Source organism: Triturus cristatus, chromosome 5_2 (genome assembly GCF_964204655.1).
Source record: "Triturus cristatus chromosome 5_2, aTriCri1.1, whole genome shotgun sequence".
NCBI classification, from domain to species: domain Eukaryota; kingdom Metazoa; phylum Chordata; class Amphibia; order Caudata; family Salamandridae; genus Triturus; species Triturus cristatus.
Genome location: NC_140588.1, coordinates 137794242 through 137812308, shown reverse-complemented (window position 1 = coordinate 137812308; position 18067 = coordinate 137794242). Strand labels below are relative to the sequence as shown.

The 18067-nt window shown below is 42.6% G+C and overlaps 1 protein-coding gene across 1 annotated transcript in view; it reads left to right on the top strand.

Annotated features, from left to right (window-relative positions):
* Nucleotides 1-18067, top strand: part of RETREG1 (reticulophagy regulator 1) — a 576354-nt gene that overhangs the window by 526652 nt on the left and 31635 nt on the right. Inside the window, exon 8 of the mRNA XM_085606905.1 lies at nucleotides 8756-8882. Within this exon, the coding sequence (XP_085463031.1) occupies nucleotides 8756-8882 (127 nt within the window). The remainder of the gene's footprint in view (nucleotides 1-8755; nucleotides 8883-18067) is intronic.

Below are 18067 nucleotides of genomic sequence, written 5' to 3'. Positions count from 1 at the left end.
CCCCTATCCTTTACATTTGCCACTTTTTCCTGTTTGCTCCCACCCTCTTCCCCTTGTTTTCCCTATATCCTTCCTCTGGGCGGCAAGGTGGGTTCACCTGGACTATCCTCTACGCTCTGGCTGGCCCTCCGCCTCTCCCCACCCTCACACATGCGCTTGAGCTTAGCTCCACTGCGATTGCTTCTGTCTCAGTTTACCGTCTCCAGGCCCGCCTACTTCCCTTTGCGGCTACACTCAAGAAGAGGAGACAATATCCCTTGCCAACTTTTGCCCCGTAACCCCCGTCTTCCTCTTTGTGGTCACTCCCAGGGACAAGTAATATACTTCTCCTTCCCCATCCCTCCCCAGTCTACTCGACCCCCGCATCTCCCTCCTCCCACAACAGACCACTCCTATCTCCTGGTATTTCTTGCATCTGGTGGGTCCTCCCAAGGTTTTACCGGATCTTGTCCCTTCCCTCGCTGTGAGGAGGCACCATACTGGCCGGATCTCATCCACCATCCGCTCCACAAGCCTGTGTCCTTCATTTTGTTCTTCTAAGGATCATGGATTCTTTGTTATGGTTATATCTTATTTCCTGTCAAGGAGGTTTTCTGAGTTTATACCATGTATCGTTCATGTTTCCCTCAATGAAGAGTATTTAAACAAACAAAAACAAAAAAGATTGTTCACAATATGGGGTGAGATATGCAGGCCATATTGCCTGGGGTGGTAGTGCATTTTGCTGAGATTAGCATGCCCCCAAAGATCTACAGAACTGCTCAATAAATGTGTATTACATTTTGTTGCAAGAATACAAGCAAAACATACTTAAAAAACTAAATACATATTAAAACTCTTCAAAAACATAAAAAACTGTTAAAAATATCTAACTCTGCCCATGTTAGAGCGAGCTCAGATGCACAGCTAAATAAAATGTGTCATTAGCGTTGAACCTGCGTTGACTACCATGCTACCACTTCTTAGCAGTTCTTACTTTCTACTGTTTTCACATCTCCTTCCTACTGCTTTTACAAGGGTTGACACTGACCAGCAATAGGAATTCCATTGTCTTCTGTAAGCCTGCCCACACATGCTCTGCTGTGAGCACTTGTAAGCTGTAAACATGACTGAGTTGACTTAGCAACTATTATCCATTTGGGCCTGTCTTAGTCAGCTGCTCGCTTTCCTCTTAGTCAATGAGCTTGTTGAGTGTAGGACTGCTGATGTGAGCTCTGTGGAGCAACATCACAAATTTCTAAAAACCGATGGCATTTTCTTAGTATACTTATTTTGATTATTAAAACATGGAACTATACCAAGCAATGAGGATGCTACATGCTGCTCTGTGTAGAAGTGGTAAGCAAGGTTGGTGAGAGGCAGCTGTTGTGAGCTGCAGCTTCATAATCAAATATAGGGTGTGACACTGAGTTACTACTTAACAAGGAATGGCTAGCTAAACTGCAGAGGAAGGAAAGTGGCACGAGTAACTAAGTTAGAGAGCCCCAGAGAGATGAGGTGAGTAAGAGACTTCTTAGGATAAGAGGGCATGCCTGAATGGTCTCTGGAGAAGGAGGGAAAATTATGTGGAAAAGGAGAGTAGAAGAGAGACAATACAAAGAGATGGAAAAGGTGTGAGGGCATGGAGAATATTGGGAAACCAAAGGATGGAAGCCATAGTGAGATATCACCTCCTCCAACATCCTCCTATCCCTCACACTAAAAACATGTCTGGTGGCCTGTAGAAAGGGAAGGAAGAGAGAAGAAAGTGGAGGTTTTAGGAGAAAGTGGGGGTATGAAGGAAAGAATACTGAAAGACCTAGGTGGCAAAGAAAGAGATAAACAGAGAGCGAACAAGAGAGAGTGATATGTACGAGGAGAGGGGATGTAATTGGGAGTAAGGATGAGATATAAAAATAAGGAAAATGTTAGAGAGAGCGTGGGAATGTAGAGGAGGGAAACAGGAGAGTGAAAGAGACAAGAGAGAGAGAATTAAAAAAGGAGGGGGCTGAGTGATGGAGAAAGAAGCACCAAAGGAAAGAGAGAAATACATTATGAAAGGAGGGGAGAAGGATAGAAGGGAGAGAGGGAGAGTCAGGTGGAAATAAAAAGGGAATTGAGAGGAAGTGAGAGAACCCCATCGCCGAGAGCAGAGTGGAGGATTGACAGGACTGGAGGAAGAGCAGGGGGGAGAAGAGGAAGAAGAGCAAGGGAGAGACAAAGAGAAGAGAGCCGTGGAAGAGTAGCCTATGTGGAAGAGAAGCATATACAGAAGACTGGAGAAGTGATGTCGATGAATAGAAAGTAATAAGGCGAGAAGATCTGGGAAGTAACATAAAAATATGGTATCTGGCCAGAAGGTGCATGGACCTTTCTTCTGATCCATGTCCCACAATATGTAATGTGAATGTTATCCTTGTGTCAAAGGATCGTGGATCCATTTCTGGTAACTTCATCATTATGATAATGAGTGTTCTATAACTTGAAAAATCCTACCTTGTTTTTGGTTTATTGAATGTTGGCCAGTATGTGCATAGTAGCAGAGTAATCTCAAGGGAGCATAATGTGTGAGTTGCTCACTACAAAACTCACTGAGAAAATCAATATAAGGCTATAATTTGTGTTAAAGCAGGTTCAGTTGTCTGGTAGACTTACACCCAGATCATCAATTAGCAATTAAGCAATGTATAACTCAACAACGTTTGCAGGGTACATGCTACCATCATGCACAAAGCATACTGTACGGACAATTCCTTACCTTCGCCGCTCGGCCCTGCCGCATTGGCCTCGGCTGGTGCTCCCGCGTCTCGGAAGGACGCAGTGGCGTCCTCAATGGGCGCCATCCTAAACAGAGATACACCGTCAGACTACGTTATTCAAAAAAGAAATAAGTCTGCATTTTAAATAAGCTATTTTGATATCCTAAAGATTTATTGTTTTATACAAATGCTTAGGCTTCCTTAACCAACTTGGCCGAACCTTTGTAATTGATGTCACTTCCTGCTTATTTGTTATAAAACGAACGTTCATCGTTAGTTTAGTTGGGTCACATTTGGTTCTGCTTCATTGCTTGCTCACTGGACTTCGTGTACCTCCGTCCTCTTCTGTTCCTGTATTCCCTCCCCTTTCTCTTTGCCTGCTGATTGGCCTGTTGGGAAGGAGGCATTTTCTGGTGTCCAGTTTTTTCTCTCCCTGCTGCTGAATTATTTTCTGGAGCACTGCTAGACCCCCTGTTTAATTCTGACAATGGACGTTCTGCCTCAGGATAATAGCCCCTTTTTCCACACCTGGAAGACACACTATGTGTTGCCTAGAAGACCGTCTCTTGACACTTACAGATCATGAGTGAGACCTCTGAGCATACTCATAAATGACTAATATACAATATAAAGGGTTTTTAGACAAGTAACTGTCATAAATTAAGCTTTCATGTTGTCAGGCTCCTTCCGCCATTTTTCATCTTTAATTATAGAGGCAAAATTGTGCCTCGATAGTTAAGGTTGACACCTCAAGCCACAGGAAATGTCATGTTCCACCATTACTAACTTTAGTGGGGGGATTAACATCTTTTAAAATTCACCCTTACAGCATGTTACATTCGGGGCATTTTTTGTCAAAAGGTGAAAGTTTAATTTAAGAGAGTTCATTGGGGTCGAAGATAAGGTCAAGAAAGAGTCTTAACTTGTGAAATTCATCTCATTTTTGTTTTTGTGTTGTAGCGCCTATTGACAACACCGCTATCCCTAAATCTCTTTAAATTAGTTTTTCAAGGAAGAACCATATAAATGCATACTGCACATTATTAACTTGTGATATACTCTGTCTGAAGTGGGCCACTACTAAAATTTAAGAAAAACGATTGGAAGGTGTTCAGTGCACTTTATGCTTGCTTTACTGCTCCAGAGTAAAAGAGCCATACTCTTTTTTTCATGGGCAAACCAAAAAATATTTTGAAGCACGTTCAAATCCGTGATATGCTGCAAACTGATTGAGGGCTTGCTTGGAAGAAGCCACACAAAACACCAACTGGTTGAAAGAGTCAGTCATGCCAAGGGCTAGCATTTCTTTCTGGCTTAACTTCACATATATCCATGAACACTCCAGTGATTTAGTCAGCATGGGGAGGGCATCGTAGGTGTTATGTAGCAATGATCTAGTGGGAGATGCCTGCTTCCTCTGCAGTCCTCAAAAATATGTTATAAGACAAAGGGCATAGAGCATTGTTACGTAGTTGGATGTGACACCACTCTCATGAAACCTTAGCTTAAAAAATGAAGGGCTTTGGGGTGTTCAGGAGTGCATAATTTTCCAGTTAAAATGTCTCATAGAGTTACCATTTGGATACCTCAACACGTGCATTAGGTTCACCGTTAAAGTAATCAACAATTGTCAGTTTGTTTATTTTTGCCAGTCTCCGCTGTTAAGGATTTTGTTTTTTTCAGACATTAAGCGTTATATTCAGTTGCCATTTTTTAAATGTAAACTTAGTCCATGGTGCTGTAAGGCAGAACAATAGGGCCTATTCACAAACGGAACTCTGTAGTAAGCTTATACTTTTTTAATTGTTAAAAGTTATATTCAATTTAAAATGATTTTCTTAAATTAAATTAAATAATGTTAACTTTGTATTGAGTATAACAAACTTAAAATTTGTTTTAAAAATAAATTTCCTAAACAAATTGATTTTAATAAAATTTATTTCATAATCATTACATATAAAAATGATAGGAATATTTTAATTGTTTTAAGTAATGATAAATATAAATGAATTTATTTTATCTATGTAATTAATAATCAAACAGTTAATTTGATCAGTTAATCTGATGTAACATTTTTTTACGGTCTAAGGTTTCGATAATTATTTTAAGCTAATTTACATATTTATTTTACCTTAAAAAATGTGTAATCATGTTTATAAGTAGTTTTTCCTATTCTTCACCAGAGGGAGAGCTCCACCCCGGTATTGGTGACCTCCACATACATGTGTAAAGTTACTAATAGTAACTTCACACTTGTAAATCCTTTCAAGCAGACTTCACCCCCTGTTTTGATCGGAAGGAGACATGAATACCTCCACCTAGTAGTAAATTTACACTCTGAAATGGTGAATAGCAAAAAGTGTAAAGTTACTACTAGTTTACACATGAGTAAATCTACACATGCAAATTTACCTTTGTGACTAGGCCCTACAGGCTTGTCATGTGATCAGTTTAATGTAAAGTAGTTCTATTTAAGTATCAGTATTCCATCATACTGCATACAGTATTGAGGATTAATTTTTGAATATCATGCCACTACTAGGTATGGACTGCATCGACAGCTGCTGCTCCTGCTGGCCACATACCTTCCAGTCAGGTCTCACAGGTTGTCTGTCTCTAGCATTGAAGGCTTTCTCTTACATGCCTACCTGGGCTGTGCCAGCTGACACTGCCCACTGAAACCCTCTGCAGCACAGGTACACTGTATCCTGTGAAGAAGGATAAAGCTGTGATCTGCAAACACTTAAATCTATTTTTCTGCAGTCTGTGCTAACTCCTGATAATGCCTTTTCCTTTCCAATTTGTATGTTTTTCTTTTGCATACATTTAATAACATTCTCCTCACCTGTCACCATATATCACCTACCTACAGTGGAATACCTGCTATCCTTAAACCCTACCGGATTCTTCACACTTAATTTGGAGACTGATTTTTCCCAGTGCTACTCTTAAAACCTACTGCCATATTCTTAGTGATCCGGGTTCCTCAATTACCCAACGAGTGACGACGGTTGCCCTCATAGTTCTTTGTATACTATAGATTTACCACACTCTGCCTCATCAAGGCAGCCTTCTCAATAAAATACTCACCTCTTGTTTTAATGAATTTTTGAGACTACGCTTGCTGTATCATCAGATCACCTGACTCTTGTAGTGCTATAGTTATCTTTTATCATACATTGTGAATAGCCCCAGCCTTCCCGTTTTATAACGCTAGCCGTCACCTTTTTTAAATTTCTTCTTGTTGTGGTCCAAGATTTCCAAAGAATCACAATCTACATTTGCATTGCCCTTCTGAATCCTTTCTAGCTAAGATTGGCCTGTTATCTTGATAGCCACACACTCAGTAATCAAGCATAGCATTTTTACACTCATCTTTGACCTCCACCCCATTTCCCTCCTTTTCTTTCATTATTGCAGGTTAGGATTGGACTCTCCTTTCACATTAACTGGCATGCATGGTCCAATGCTGCTTTGCCTTACTCTGTGTCTGTGTCACCCATCTTCACTTTTTACCTCACACCAGGTAACCATTTTCTTAAATAATTCAAACTTCTTTTTGAGCTTTCTTCATTCATGTTTGATTTCTCACTCCTAATGTTTTACCTACTTCCCATTCTTATTCCCTCGGGTATCATAATCTACCCACTGGCTTCCACTTTTAAGTGAATAGTGCTGCGAATGCCCTTCCTTTTGCTATCACATTCACACTAGACTACCTGTACTGTGGATATATTCAAAACGTTCATCAAACTGCCACAATTGTGGCTCTTTGCCAAACTTGGATGAATTCTTCCTTCACAAGGCTAAGTGCTATTAGACAAAAGTAAATCCTTGTAACAACATGTGACAGTGTGGCTAACCTTGCTTAAAGCAGACCATGCAGGAAGCACGTCAAGAGTTTAGACAAGCTTATTTTTTGTCCCACAGGCACAAACTAAAGCAGCTTTTCTGCTTAAATAACAATTCGTATTAACCAATTTTTTCCTCTTAATAATCTCTCACGTTACATCTGCATATCAGGGACCAGTCCTCCTAGGGCTCTTTTGCTCTGTGTTGCTAGATCCCTGCTCTTTCATATTACTTTTCTACTGGGCTTTCTTCCTTTTCTACATTGATGACTAATAGCTCAACAAAAATATAGTTTGATCCCTCAGTTAAGTTCCTTAATTGTTTTTTGGTGTGAAAAGGTTGTACCCTGGTCCTACACCTTAATAAATTTGGTGTGGATTCAGTACCTCAAGAAATTTCCTTTTTCCGGCGTTTTGCCTATGGCTGCTTCGCTGCTGTGAGCCTGTGGATTCAGCCCCCCCCCCCCCAAAAGAATCTCAAATTAAGATACCAACACCTCTGAAAGTGTGCCTGTAATTTGGATGGGTTCATGCTCATTTAAAGGTTTGAGAAGCTTCAGGTTTATGCCAGCAAAGCATCAGCTGCTTCTGCCAGGGTAAAAATGTGGTATAATTACCCGTCTGCCACTGGGCTCAACAACCGTCACCTGCCCTAGTTAGGTCCTTGGGAGTGAAATCAAACTGTGACCCGGATGCGCAAAGAGAAAACTTCCTGCGTATCATAACCCTTGCTTTTGTTTTCAAGAAATAAACTTCTGCTTTAAGATTTTGCTTCTTTAAAAAAACAAACCTTTGCTGGGCAGGCAAAACAACCATTTCGCCTACTTGCCAAAGTTGAATACTCTCACTTGAGCCACTAAAGATGTGGAAATCCAAGCCTGCCTGGTGGAGATCTCCAATTTGATGGGCAGTGAAAGGCATAACCTCCTCTTAACTCGCGGGCCAGCCGGCCACCTGCGACGTTGTTCTTCATCTGTATCTCCTACCCCACCACATTATCCTCCCTCACTTCCTCATACCTCTCTTTCCTCCTTGCACCCATTGATGTATTTAACTTTTGTTCTGTACTGGGTTCAGTAGCGGCTGGCAGGGAATGAGGGTGGAGAGGCAGGGGGAACAAAATACTATAAAAAATCACTTGCCTTGTCCGCCAGCCGCGTCACTCCTCCGCTTCTCCGGAACCAGGAAGCACCCAGGCTCCCCATAGCCAATCACAATGCTGTAATACAGCGTTATGATTGGCTCCTCTAAGCCAATCAAAATGCTGCAATGCAGCGTTGTGATTGGCCTGAGCGCCGTGGATTGGTGCTCCGATGGCGTTGGGGGCCTGGGCATGTTCCCCACCAGGCTGTGTAATGCATCCTGGTGGGGAACATGCAAAGTGCGCATGACTGTTTTGATGCTCCACCCTTGCAATAACTATTTTCTTGATGTTCTTCCTTATTAATTCCCAAGAAACCCTGACTAGATCAGTGTATCTCCAACATCTGCTACTGTTTCTGACTTTACTTTCAAATTGCTTGCAATAATTGTTCATTGTCACCTTTTCTCTCTTATAAACAAATCATCTTTAGTGTTTTTCACAATCTGGTTTAGTGCTGGGCATTCCACAAAGAGTTAACTGTTTTCTACTCACTTAACTTCCACATATAACAGGAAAGCATCACTAGCATGATTCTAGTTGAGCTTTTAACCTTCACTTATTTGCATGCTGTCTTTCTAATACATCCTACCCTGTAAACGGGCATGTCTCTTCTCTCTTCATTCATTGTAGCTTCCCTCACGGTTCCTCTCTTGGCCCACTGATTTTGTCTGTGAATGTTCTCCCTTCTTCCTCGCAGCCATTGTCCCTACAGTACCTTATCTTGGCATTTACCATTGCTTTGCAGACTTCCCTTTTTTTCACTGCGTTGTCTCGATGTCCGTATCATCTAGGCTGTATGTAGTGCGGTCTTGCATGATATCAGTAAAAGCCTGTACTTCACGACATTGGGTGGGTTAAAGAAACCCATCATGATCCTTCTCAGAGAGAAGAAGCAAGAGCAAAACACAGAAAGTGTGAATTGTTTAGTGTAATTGAGTGTCGCTGATTTTCCATGGTTGGTGAGTGTGAGCAATGACTTTTCTTACAAAATAAATTGTTTGCATTGTTTTTTTTCTGCTCAGGTCAGCTCTTCAAATCTTTTAAGAGAGCTGTCCGTGACCGACACAGAAGTCTCAGAACTATCGTTGACAGACAATGGAACCTTCAACTTGTCGGGGAGCTACACTCCACAGACTGATACCTCTGATGGTATGTGATATTGCTCTATTACACCACAGAGCTTACATAAAGCTGTGTTTATCAGGGCCTAGAGGGACCACAGTTTAATGCCTCTAACCTGTTGTTTTGAAGTGATCTTATGAGACCATGTATATGTATTTGTGTGGTTACCAGTACACAAGCTGGGTGATTTTGAAGTAGCAGTTCTGTGTTCCTCCGCTTCAGATTATTATAGGAACTGTCTCCCATTCATTGGGTTATGTGCATTCTTCCCTGAAATAGCCATGTTCTGTCATGTAGTGCCACGCAAAGTATCCTGTCCAAAGTGCATCGTTAGGTAGGCTTTAAGTCTGATCAAAAATAAGATTATTTAATTTCACACAAGTTAGTGTTTTTTTAGATGCAACATATCACCTAGTATTTTAGAAAAAAAGTTCGAAAATGGGAATGGGATATTTGAGGTATAAGAGAACTGCCTTACACCATAGCATAGCTCAAGGCTGCTATAGCTGCACTGCCAGCTTAGTAATGAAATAATACATGGGCCCGGCATAGGCTTTCCCGTACAAGATAAGTGCATTTCAGTTTAAGATGCTAAATAGATCCTTTAGAACAGGCTTTTACAAAGAATAACTAGCTCACCAACTACCTGTAAGTAGCTCTCTGGTGTACAGGCCAGACTACTAAATCATAGGTTTTTGTTTGGTTAAATTAACATATGTAGGCCAAAATTGAAAAGTGTGTATATGAGACAAAAATGTGCGTATTTTTAGAACTCATATGCTGATGTTTGGAGAAAAATGGTTGAATCTTCAAAATATATTGAAAGCTAATATTTGAGTGATTAATCTTGTGGCATTGGGGAGGCTTAATAGTCATATCATCTTGGCGCCAGGGGCATTGCAGCTGTGGCTGTTATGCAGTACCCAGGTAGAGGCATGCCAAACTGACACAGCCTCTTTGACATTACAACTGGTAACCCTCCCTGACTCACAGAGGTGATCACTGCTGGTAGTTTTACATGGAGTGGCCACCAATGTAATCTTGCCTGATTCTGTCACTATTACAACACTAATATTATTAGTAGCTTGGGATGATTTTTATTGAGAATAAGTAGCTCTTATTACAGAAAAGGTTGGAGAACCCTGCTTTAGACCCATGCGCTGGTGCTAAACGAGCGCAGATGCAATCTGTGCCCATTTTAGCACTAGTATCTTATAGGACCTGATTACAGGTCAGGTAGCACCAGTTTCTTCCTAATCACACATCCACATGCAAACCAAGGTGGTATGTGTTATAGCATGCACAAAGCAGATACTACCTCAAATGCCAGCACTTATACTACCGCTATCTATTCCACCAATACGAAAAGATACAAATGCTCTCATTTGGCCAAGTAAGCCAAGTATTAGTCTTTGAGAATAAATGACTGTGATAGGCTTTGCATTTTTGCAGGTTGCTCACAAATAAAGAAGTGCAATAATACAAGATCTGTCAGATCTCATCTTTCACTCTGAAAGCCACATAACTTGAATGCCGGTTAGAGATGCAGGCATTTAAACTGCATAAAAAATTAAACCGTGAGAATGGATCCTTGGCCTTAGTTTGGAATACACAAGTACCTGGGGACACCTATGCACAATTATACCTACTCAAATTTACCAGATATCTGCATTGTGTGTGTTGACTGAACCAACACATATGAATAGTATTATCTGTTCATGTGAGTAAATTTAGTTTAGTTTATTTTGTGGTAAACAGTTTTTCAATTTCAGAATTTGTTTCTGTCCTAAGCACAAAGCTTCAAATCATTGTCACACACATTCAACAGAGCTTGGCGGCTAGAGAAACAATGCTAAGGGTACATATGAGTTTTGTAGGATTTAGTGTGTCCCGAAAAATTACTGATGGAACTTTAAGGCTATGATCTAGGACTTGAAAAGTTAGATTTTTCACTGGGCCCATGCATACTTTCAACTGTATAGGCCCTCCCTCGTTAACAATTTGGCCCTCATAAGTGCTGCCAAGTCCAGGGGAAAGATAGATGTGGCCAAGGCTTAAGGTAAAGACTGGAGCAGGTCACAAATTGGTCACTAGGGTTGGCCTTAGAACCAGCAAATATTAAGTACAGGAAATGTAGGACCAGTGGCAGACTGTGATATCGCATGGCAAGATGCTAACAAAAACAGGTCAGTCAACTCAGTCAAAAATGCTTCAACATGGATTAGAAAGTCTCATTCTCACTTTAGCAATTCACAGGAGATAGCTACACTGTACGGAAAGTCCTTGAAAATACACATCTGTCTTGATGCACATAATGTGCTTCTTGGCCTTTTGTTTTCTGCCAGGACATCATATAGCTTTTCAATATATTTCAAGGGCTTCATTAGGTGTTGAGCAAAAGGAAGATTCAGAGTTTTGTTATACAGCTCACTGTCACTTGATGATGTGGCATGGAAAAGAAACAGCATACTTTGATGAAGCACAATATCACCTGATAAAAGAGAAACATGCAGTATAGTGACAATATCCACTTACAAAAGAAATGTAAACATGGCCTAAAACAAAAAGTAGGATAGTCCTAAGTAAACATACACCCAGGGAGTATTTCCGCATGGTGAGTTAGATATCCCAAATCCATTTCCCATAATGTTTCAAACCCTTCCTAGATTGCTCTCCTCCAATAAATGGTGCCATTTAATTTGCATAATAAATCATGCCCTAGAAGGGCTATGGGACAGGAATCGCATACCTCAAAGGGTCCTATTTTAACAGGAACTTCTTGTATCACAGGGTTTGTCATTTGTTTATTATAAGTCCTACAACTTAAGATTCTTTTTCCAGAGAAGGGTAGATTTGCAACTCCCGCTGTTCTAAAAGGTAGCACCTGTGTCGATCAAAAATGACATGGGGTGGCCATTTACCTCACCTTCTACGAATGGCCCACTTTGGTTTAACTCTAAGACTGCACCAAGTACGCAATCTTCTTCCCCCCTCAGGCACCATCATTGTGACAGGTCAGAGCCATAGGCTTTAAAAAAATCAAATATGGGAAACTGCTGGTTTGGATTTTTATTTTTGAAAGAATTTTGGTTGAAATTTAGAACTTGATTTGCATTAAAACTATAGCCATTCACATTTTGCTGATACATTTGGGCTTGAAAGATTTGCCTTACTGGGGCTTAAGGCTTGTTAGGACCCTACATCCTCGGCCTTTGCACATTCTGCGGCTGTACATCCTTACCACGCTGAGTCTGTACAAATCCTGAGCTATGAACCTGATTATCATTAACTTCTCTATTTGGGTTGAAGTAACACTCCTGCTTACAGTGCCCCAACCTGTTACAATTATGGCAAGGATTAGATTTCTTCAACTTTGCATCTTCAAGCCAGGTACTCGGGTCAACTGGAACTACCTTGCGGAACACCATTTACACCCTGCATCATAGATCTGCCTTGCTGATACACACCACCTTGCACACCACCACCATCTTTTGTATAGGATTGATTCTGACTTCCCCTCAGTGCTGCCTTCATCTGGACCAGCACGAACATTTCCCTCAATCTCATCTGTTTTATGCCCAGTTCATCACTGCAGTATTTAGCATACCTCAAGATCTCATCTATGGACTCATGTTGCCAACAAATCAAACTCTGCATTATCATCAAGCTAATATCAGGCTTCAATCCTGTCACAAACTGTGACACAAAACTCCCCATAGCCTTGCTTTCAGGATTTTCCATCCCACTTTGCTGCTTGAACATTTGCAACAACCTCTCATAAAAAGCATATACAGTTTATTTAGGCTCTTGAGTTGTTCTGTCAATCTTAACCCAATCAATGTCCTTTGCAGGCACCTTTCCTTTCAAGAATGTAATCACCTGTATATGTTTTTTCATCACCACGGGAGACAGAGCATGAGATATTGGCTTTCTTTGAGGCTTATTCTCTGGCTACTGTATAGCCACTTTGATTTCTGCCCATAAGTCACTCTGTGCCACAGTGTCCAAGAGAGTATTTAAATCCACCCACAGTAACTTAGAAATGCTTACAAATCAATCAACCTAGTTTTCATTTCTAGGTTTAATCTAAATGCATCCACTGCAGTCTCCCTCTCTGAAGTCAGGGCCTCCCTGTCTAGCTCTAGGCCTTCACACTCTGTAAGGGACCGGTTGAAAAATGTGATCACATCATATAACACTTGTGAATTAACACCATTTTGGGTGCCATAGGTACTAGATGTCACCCCTACTCTGGGGCTATTACTTGAAATAGCCAAATGGACCTGCAAGAATTTTGTGGTGCTGTGTCAGGGTCCCCTATGCCAGTGAGTTCTGTCCTATTCAACACTGATGGTGCATGGGCAATGTCAGGTGGTGTTTCTTCAGTTGTGGCTAAAGGAGCTGTTCCCCTCCCCATCCAGGGACAAAAGGAACAGTGGTTGACACATTTGCTCAGAGTATGAACCGTCAAGGCATGTGTTGTGGCCCCAGAAAATTCAGGTTCATGTTATGGTACTGCGGGACCAATAGCACCAGGAACAGTTATTAAGTCTGGGGCATTAAAAACAGAAGTGTTCACAGGAGCACGAATCCCCGCATTTTCTCCCATATGTTTTTGATTTATATTTAGTGGGGCAGTGGCTCACTCAGAGTCTCCATCGATAAAGGCAATACCCATTCTTTCAGACGGGGCCGCATTATGAGGTGCCGGACGCATTGACTTTAACACATTCAAAAAGCCATCACTAGAATCACTATCACTGCCCTCACCTGAGCCCTCTGTATTTTTTGTCTTGTTTTCCTCCTTTTTCTTTTTTCTTTTCTGGTGTTCCTCACTCGTCAGTTCAGGGTATTGCCTAGATCCCTCAATTATTTCAGCTTGCCTCCCACCTCTACACAGCTGTACACTGCTCTCCTAACTTTACCTTGATATTTTTCCTTAGCATGGACCACATATTCCCAAGCATTTAGAGCTTCATACTGAGCAGGTCTTTGGGTAGCTTCATCTTGTACAATACCTTTCTCAAATTTTCCATAATTCTCAAATTAAATGTGCCATAGCAAGGAAACCTCAATGCACCTTCATTTTTGGTGATTTTATGCCACTAGTTCAGCCAAATGGACTTGTGGACACATTTATGGCCGTATATTGGCCTGCCGTGCCTTCTAGCCGTTCCTCTTCACATTTTCTAAAAGAAACCTTCACATCTTCCCTGATCAAATCTCCAAGAGCTCTGAAACATTTTGTTTTTAATGGCAATTTTCAACGATCACAAACAAGATTTTTATTCCAAATCAACAGATAATTTTCTTTTACCTATAACTCCTTCTTCGGCACTAACATCCAATCTCAATGCAGCACTATTGTTCTGTCCTATCGCAGCCCGGTTCTTAGTGACACAACAACCAAGAGCTGCACGGCACCACATTACATTATTCTCACCCCTTGCAGCGGTTCACCCTCCTTTACGATATTACTCTAATTAAGCATAATAAATGAAATACTAAGCAAATTCAATAAACAACTTTTTGAATGCTCCACTAAAATGTAAGGTATTCAATCAAACAAGAAATAGTCTTGAGGGACACTTTCCGGCTTATCCGCACACACACGGATGAAACCTTGACCACTGAGAATCCCCCTGACTAATGCAGTTTCTTCATTGTGCAACAGGATCCACCATTAACAATCACGATTTGCTGTCACACAAAGTTACAGATACCTATCTAAATTGTGCAGTTGACTGTACCTCAGGACTGACACCGTAAAACCAGGCAGACAACCACAATATTTTCTCAGCTATCCCGGGATCTTGGGCTATGACTAGCCGAATAACAACTTCAACTGCTCAACATTAAGCGCATCTCCAAAACAAATAAAACATTAGCATGCCGCATGACAAAATCTTAGCAAAATACTGTAAGTTTGACATACCGATACATTGGCTTGACTGCACAACGCATCTTTGATATGGATCCTCCAACGCTCCGCATCACAGCTTTGCCGGTCATCGGAATCGATGCATAGACTCAGCTGCGCATTGCAGTCCCGGAGTGCTGCGTGAATTCGTGTCGAAGATGCATTGCGCAGTTGAAGCAATGCATCGGTTCCGAGATATGGTAAGGCTGTGCTGCGATGTCCTGTTTTTTTCAAACATTTGAGTTAATCATCTTCACATACATTAGTTCATAACCATACATGTGTTGTTGTTCATAACAGTGCTGTCATGTGCATTACTTCATCTTATTCAGTATACGTTTCACAGTAGACCGTTAATGGTCCAGGTGATAGTGCTGGCGTATGGGCGAGCCTAGTTGTGTAAACTCGGTGGGGTGTAGTGCTCCAGGACGTTTAATGGATCAGTGTGCAGTTAGCTATCCACTAGCGTATGCAGTTTGCCATGAGAAAAAGAAGCTGCTGGATGGTTGTGCTCTATGGTGTGCAATTGAGTGAAGTGAAAAGAGGCAAACGTGTACCAAATAACTGCAGTGTGGTGCGTTAGTGCGTTTTTTCGTCAGGGATAGAGAAAGGGGGTAAGGTCTGGGGGCGGCCCGGGAAGTAGGAGGGGGTCCACTGCTCCTCGAGTGTGTACATCAACACACCATAAACACACCATCTGGATCAGAAGCCAGCTGTTCCCGGGAGTATTCAGTTCAGGGGGTCTGCGTTATGGCATGGGTAGCGCAGGGCTCCTGTGGACTCTAGCTGCCCCACTTCTCAGGTTGGGATTAATATCTCTCAGGGTGTTCCCAAAACTCCAAAACCTCATTCCAGAGGTTCGCCATGGGGTGTCGCCGAATCCCCTGCATTTCTTCCCACCCAGTGTGTCACATCTCATTTCCAGTCCCCTACTCTGGGTCCCCTTGTCGATTTCCAGGTTAATGCTTTCCTCCTTTTGGTCAGGACCAAGGCTAGGTCTATAAACCTGTGCCCACTTTCTGTTTGGGCGGCCAAGGGAAGAGTCCAATATGCAGGTCTCAATCATGCATTCGAATGTGCGCCCCACCTCTGCCCCTGTTATCCTCAAAACGTTGTCCCAAAATCTATTTACTATGGCACAGTCCTAGGTCATGTGGATAAAGTCAGCATCCACGTGGTCCCAACTCTGGTAGCTTCGCATGTCTCCCCCATACGCGACTCAGATTCTGTGAGGCGATATATATGTCATATGGGAGTAGTTGAACTGCATGTATTTCATCCTGGTATTGCACGAAACCTTTTTGGGGTATGCTAGGATTTTGTTCCATTCTTGGTCAGGATGTTCCCTGTTCAGTATGATTTCCCATTTGGGCCTGGAGTCTTACCTGTGGCCATGCTCTTGATTGCCATCTGAATTTCCTGAGTCTCGATGGGGCAACCTAGGCTTGCCTTCACTTGTGGATCTAGTGTGACAAGTGGTAGCTGGGGCAGAAAAGCTCTTTGTTCTACTTGTGGGACCTGGGAGGAAGCCTCATATAGGGATTTGTAATAGTCACAAAACAGGTCGTTGATACCGTCTGGGTCAAGGACTGATTGGTTCGTTCCTGTCCGCACATGGGTAATCGGGGAGCCTCGCGTTTTCTGGCTTAATCAGCTATGGTCTCCCCTCCTCCTCATGCGCTTTAGCAAGGATCCCCTTGTAATCGTAACACCTCAGCTTGTCAAGAGCTTGATAGTACAGTGTTTGTGTTTTCTTCAGTAGTCCTTGCCACTCAGCGACCTGGCCAGCTCGTGTAGTTTTTCTTCTAATTCTTACTTACTGGTATAGCTCTCATTGTCCCAAACAAAACCCCTTTGTCACCACTTTGAATGCTTTCCACTCCACCAGCACCGTGGAAGCTGTGTGTTTATTAGTTGCAAAATATGCATCTATGGCAGAACCCAAGGACTCCTTAAAGCAAGGGCGTCAAACATCTGGGGGTTAAGACGTCACAGTGGGACCAATGGGCGCTTCCCTACAGGCTGAAATGTAATTAGTAAGGGACTGTGATTAGAAAAGGTGTGCCCCAGGTATTCAGTGTGGGTGATAGCGTGTCCCAAGCCAGGGGAGTAAAGAAATCTATCTAGCCTTGTGTGCAACTGGTGTATCAAGGAGCAGAATGAGTAGTCTCTGTCTTGAAAGTGTTGCATTCGCCAGATAGCTTTTAACTCCCAATGTTGCATCCAATCCCTGAATCCTGTGGCTGTGTGGTGAGCCTGGGATCCAGGCAGTGGGGGATGCGACCGGTCCATTGTGAAGTTAGCAACACAGTTGAAGTCACCCCCCATGATCACCTCTGAGACTGCTACTTCCGCTATGTGGGCTGAAAGACCTTGGAGGTGGGGAACCTGTTCCTGATTAGGGGCGTATACACTGCTTAAGGTGATCTCTCGTCCATACAGCCTCCTTTTCAGGAATACGTATCTGCCTCTCTATCTATTAAAGTGTGAATGGGCTCGAAGGCTACCTCCACTTGCACCCAGATTAACACCCACCCAGGTGTTTGTAGAGTATGATGTCGGAAAGACCTGCCCTCTCCAGTGTCTGTGTAATTTCTCGGTTTCGCTGTGTATAAGATGAGTCTCTTGTAGTAGAATAATCTGCACCCCTCTCCTCGGTAGGTACCTTTGTATATTATGCCATTTTGCGGCAGTCCCCATCCCCCTGAAATTCCATGTCATACATTTCAGCATGTGATGTGTAGGCATCATTCAAATAAAGACAACCTCAATCCCAACCTCCCACCCACCACCCAGCCATCCGACCCCCCGAAACTGTGGAGCACGACTCCTGCAACAAGACATAACCAAATCATAAACAAGAAAACCCAAATAAAACCGAACTCCCCTTCCCCAGAGCACCTTCTTAACTTCCATGAACCAGGCTCGTTGCCGCTGCACCTCCGGGGTGTAATCAGGGAAGATTGATACCCTGCTGTTATCGTTCACAAAAGGGCATTCAGCTCTTGCTTTCTGTAGAAGGGGATCCCTGGCTCTAAAATGCAGAAGTCTCGCCATCACTAGGCGTGGCGGGCGTCCCGGCACTGGAAGATGGGCAGGGACCCGGTGGGCCCTCTCGAGAGTATAGAAAGCAGAGAGATCCTCTGGGGCCACCACTGTGGGGAGCCTGGTTTCAAGGGAGGTCAGCATGTCCTTGCCCTCTGTCCCCTTTGGTAGAACAACCACCCGAATATTGTTCCTCTGGTTGCAACCTTTGCATCTTCTGCCCTGCGTTCTAGGGTACGAACCCGGT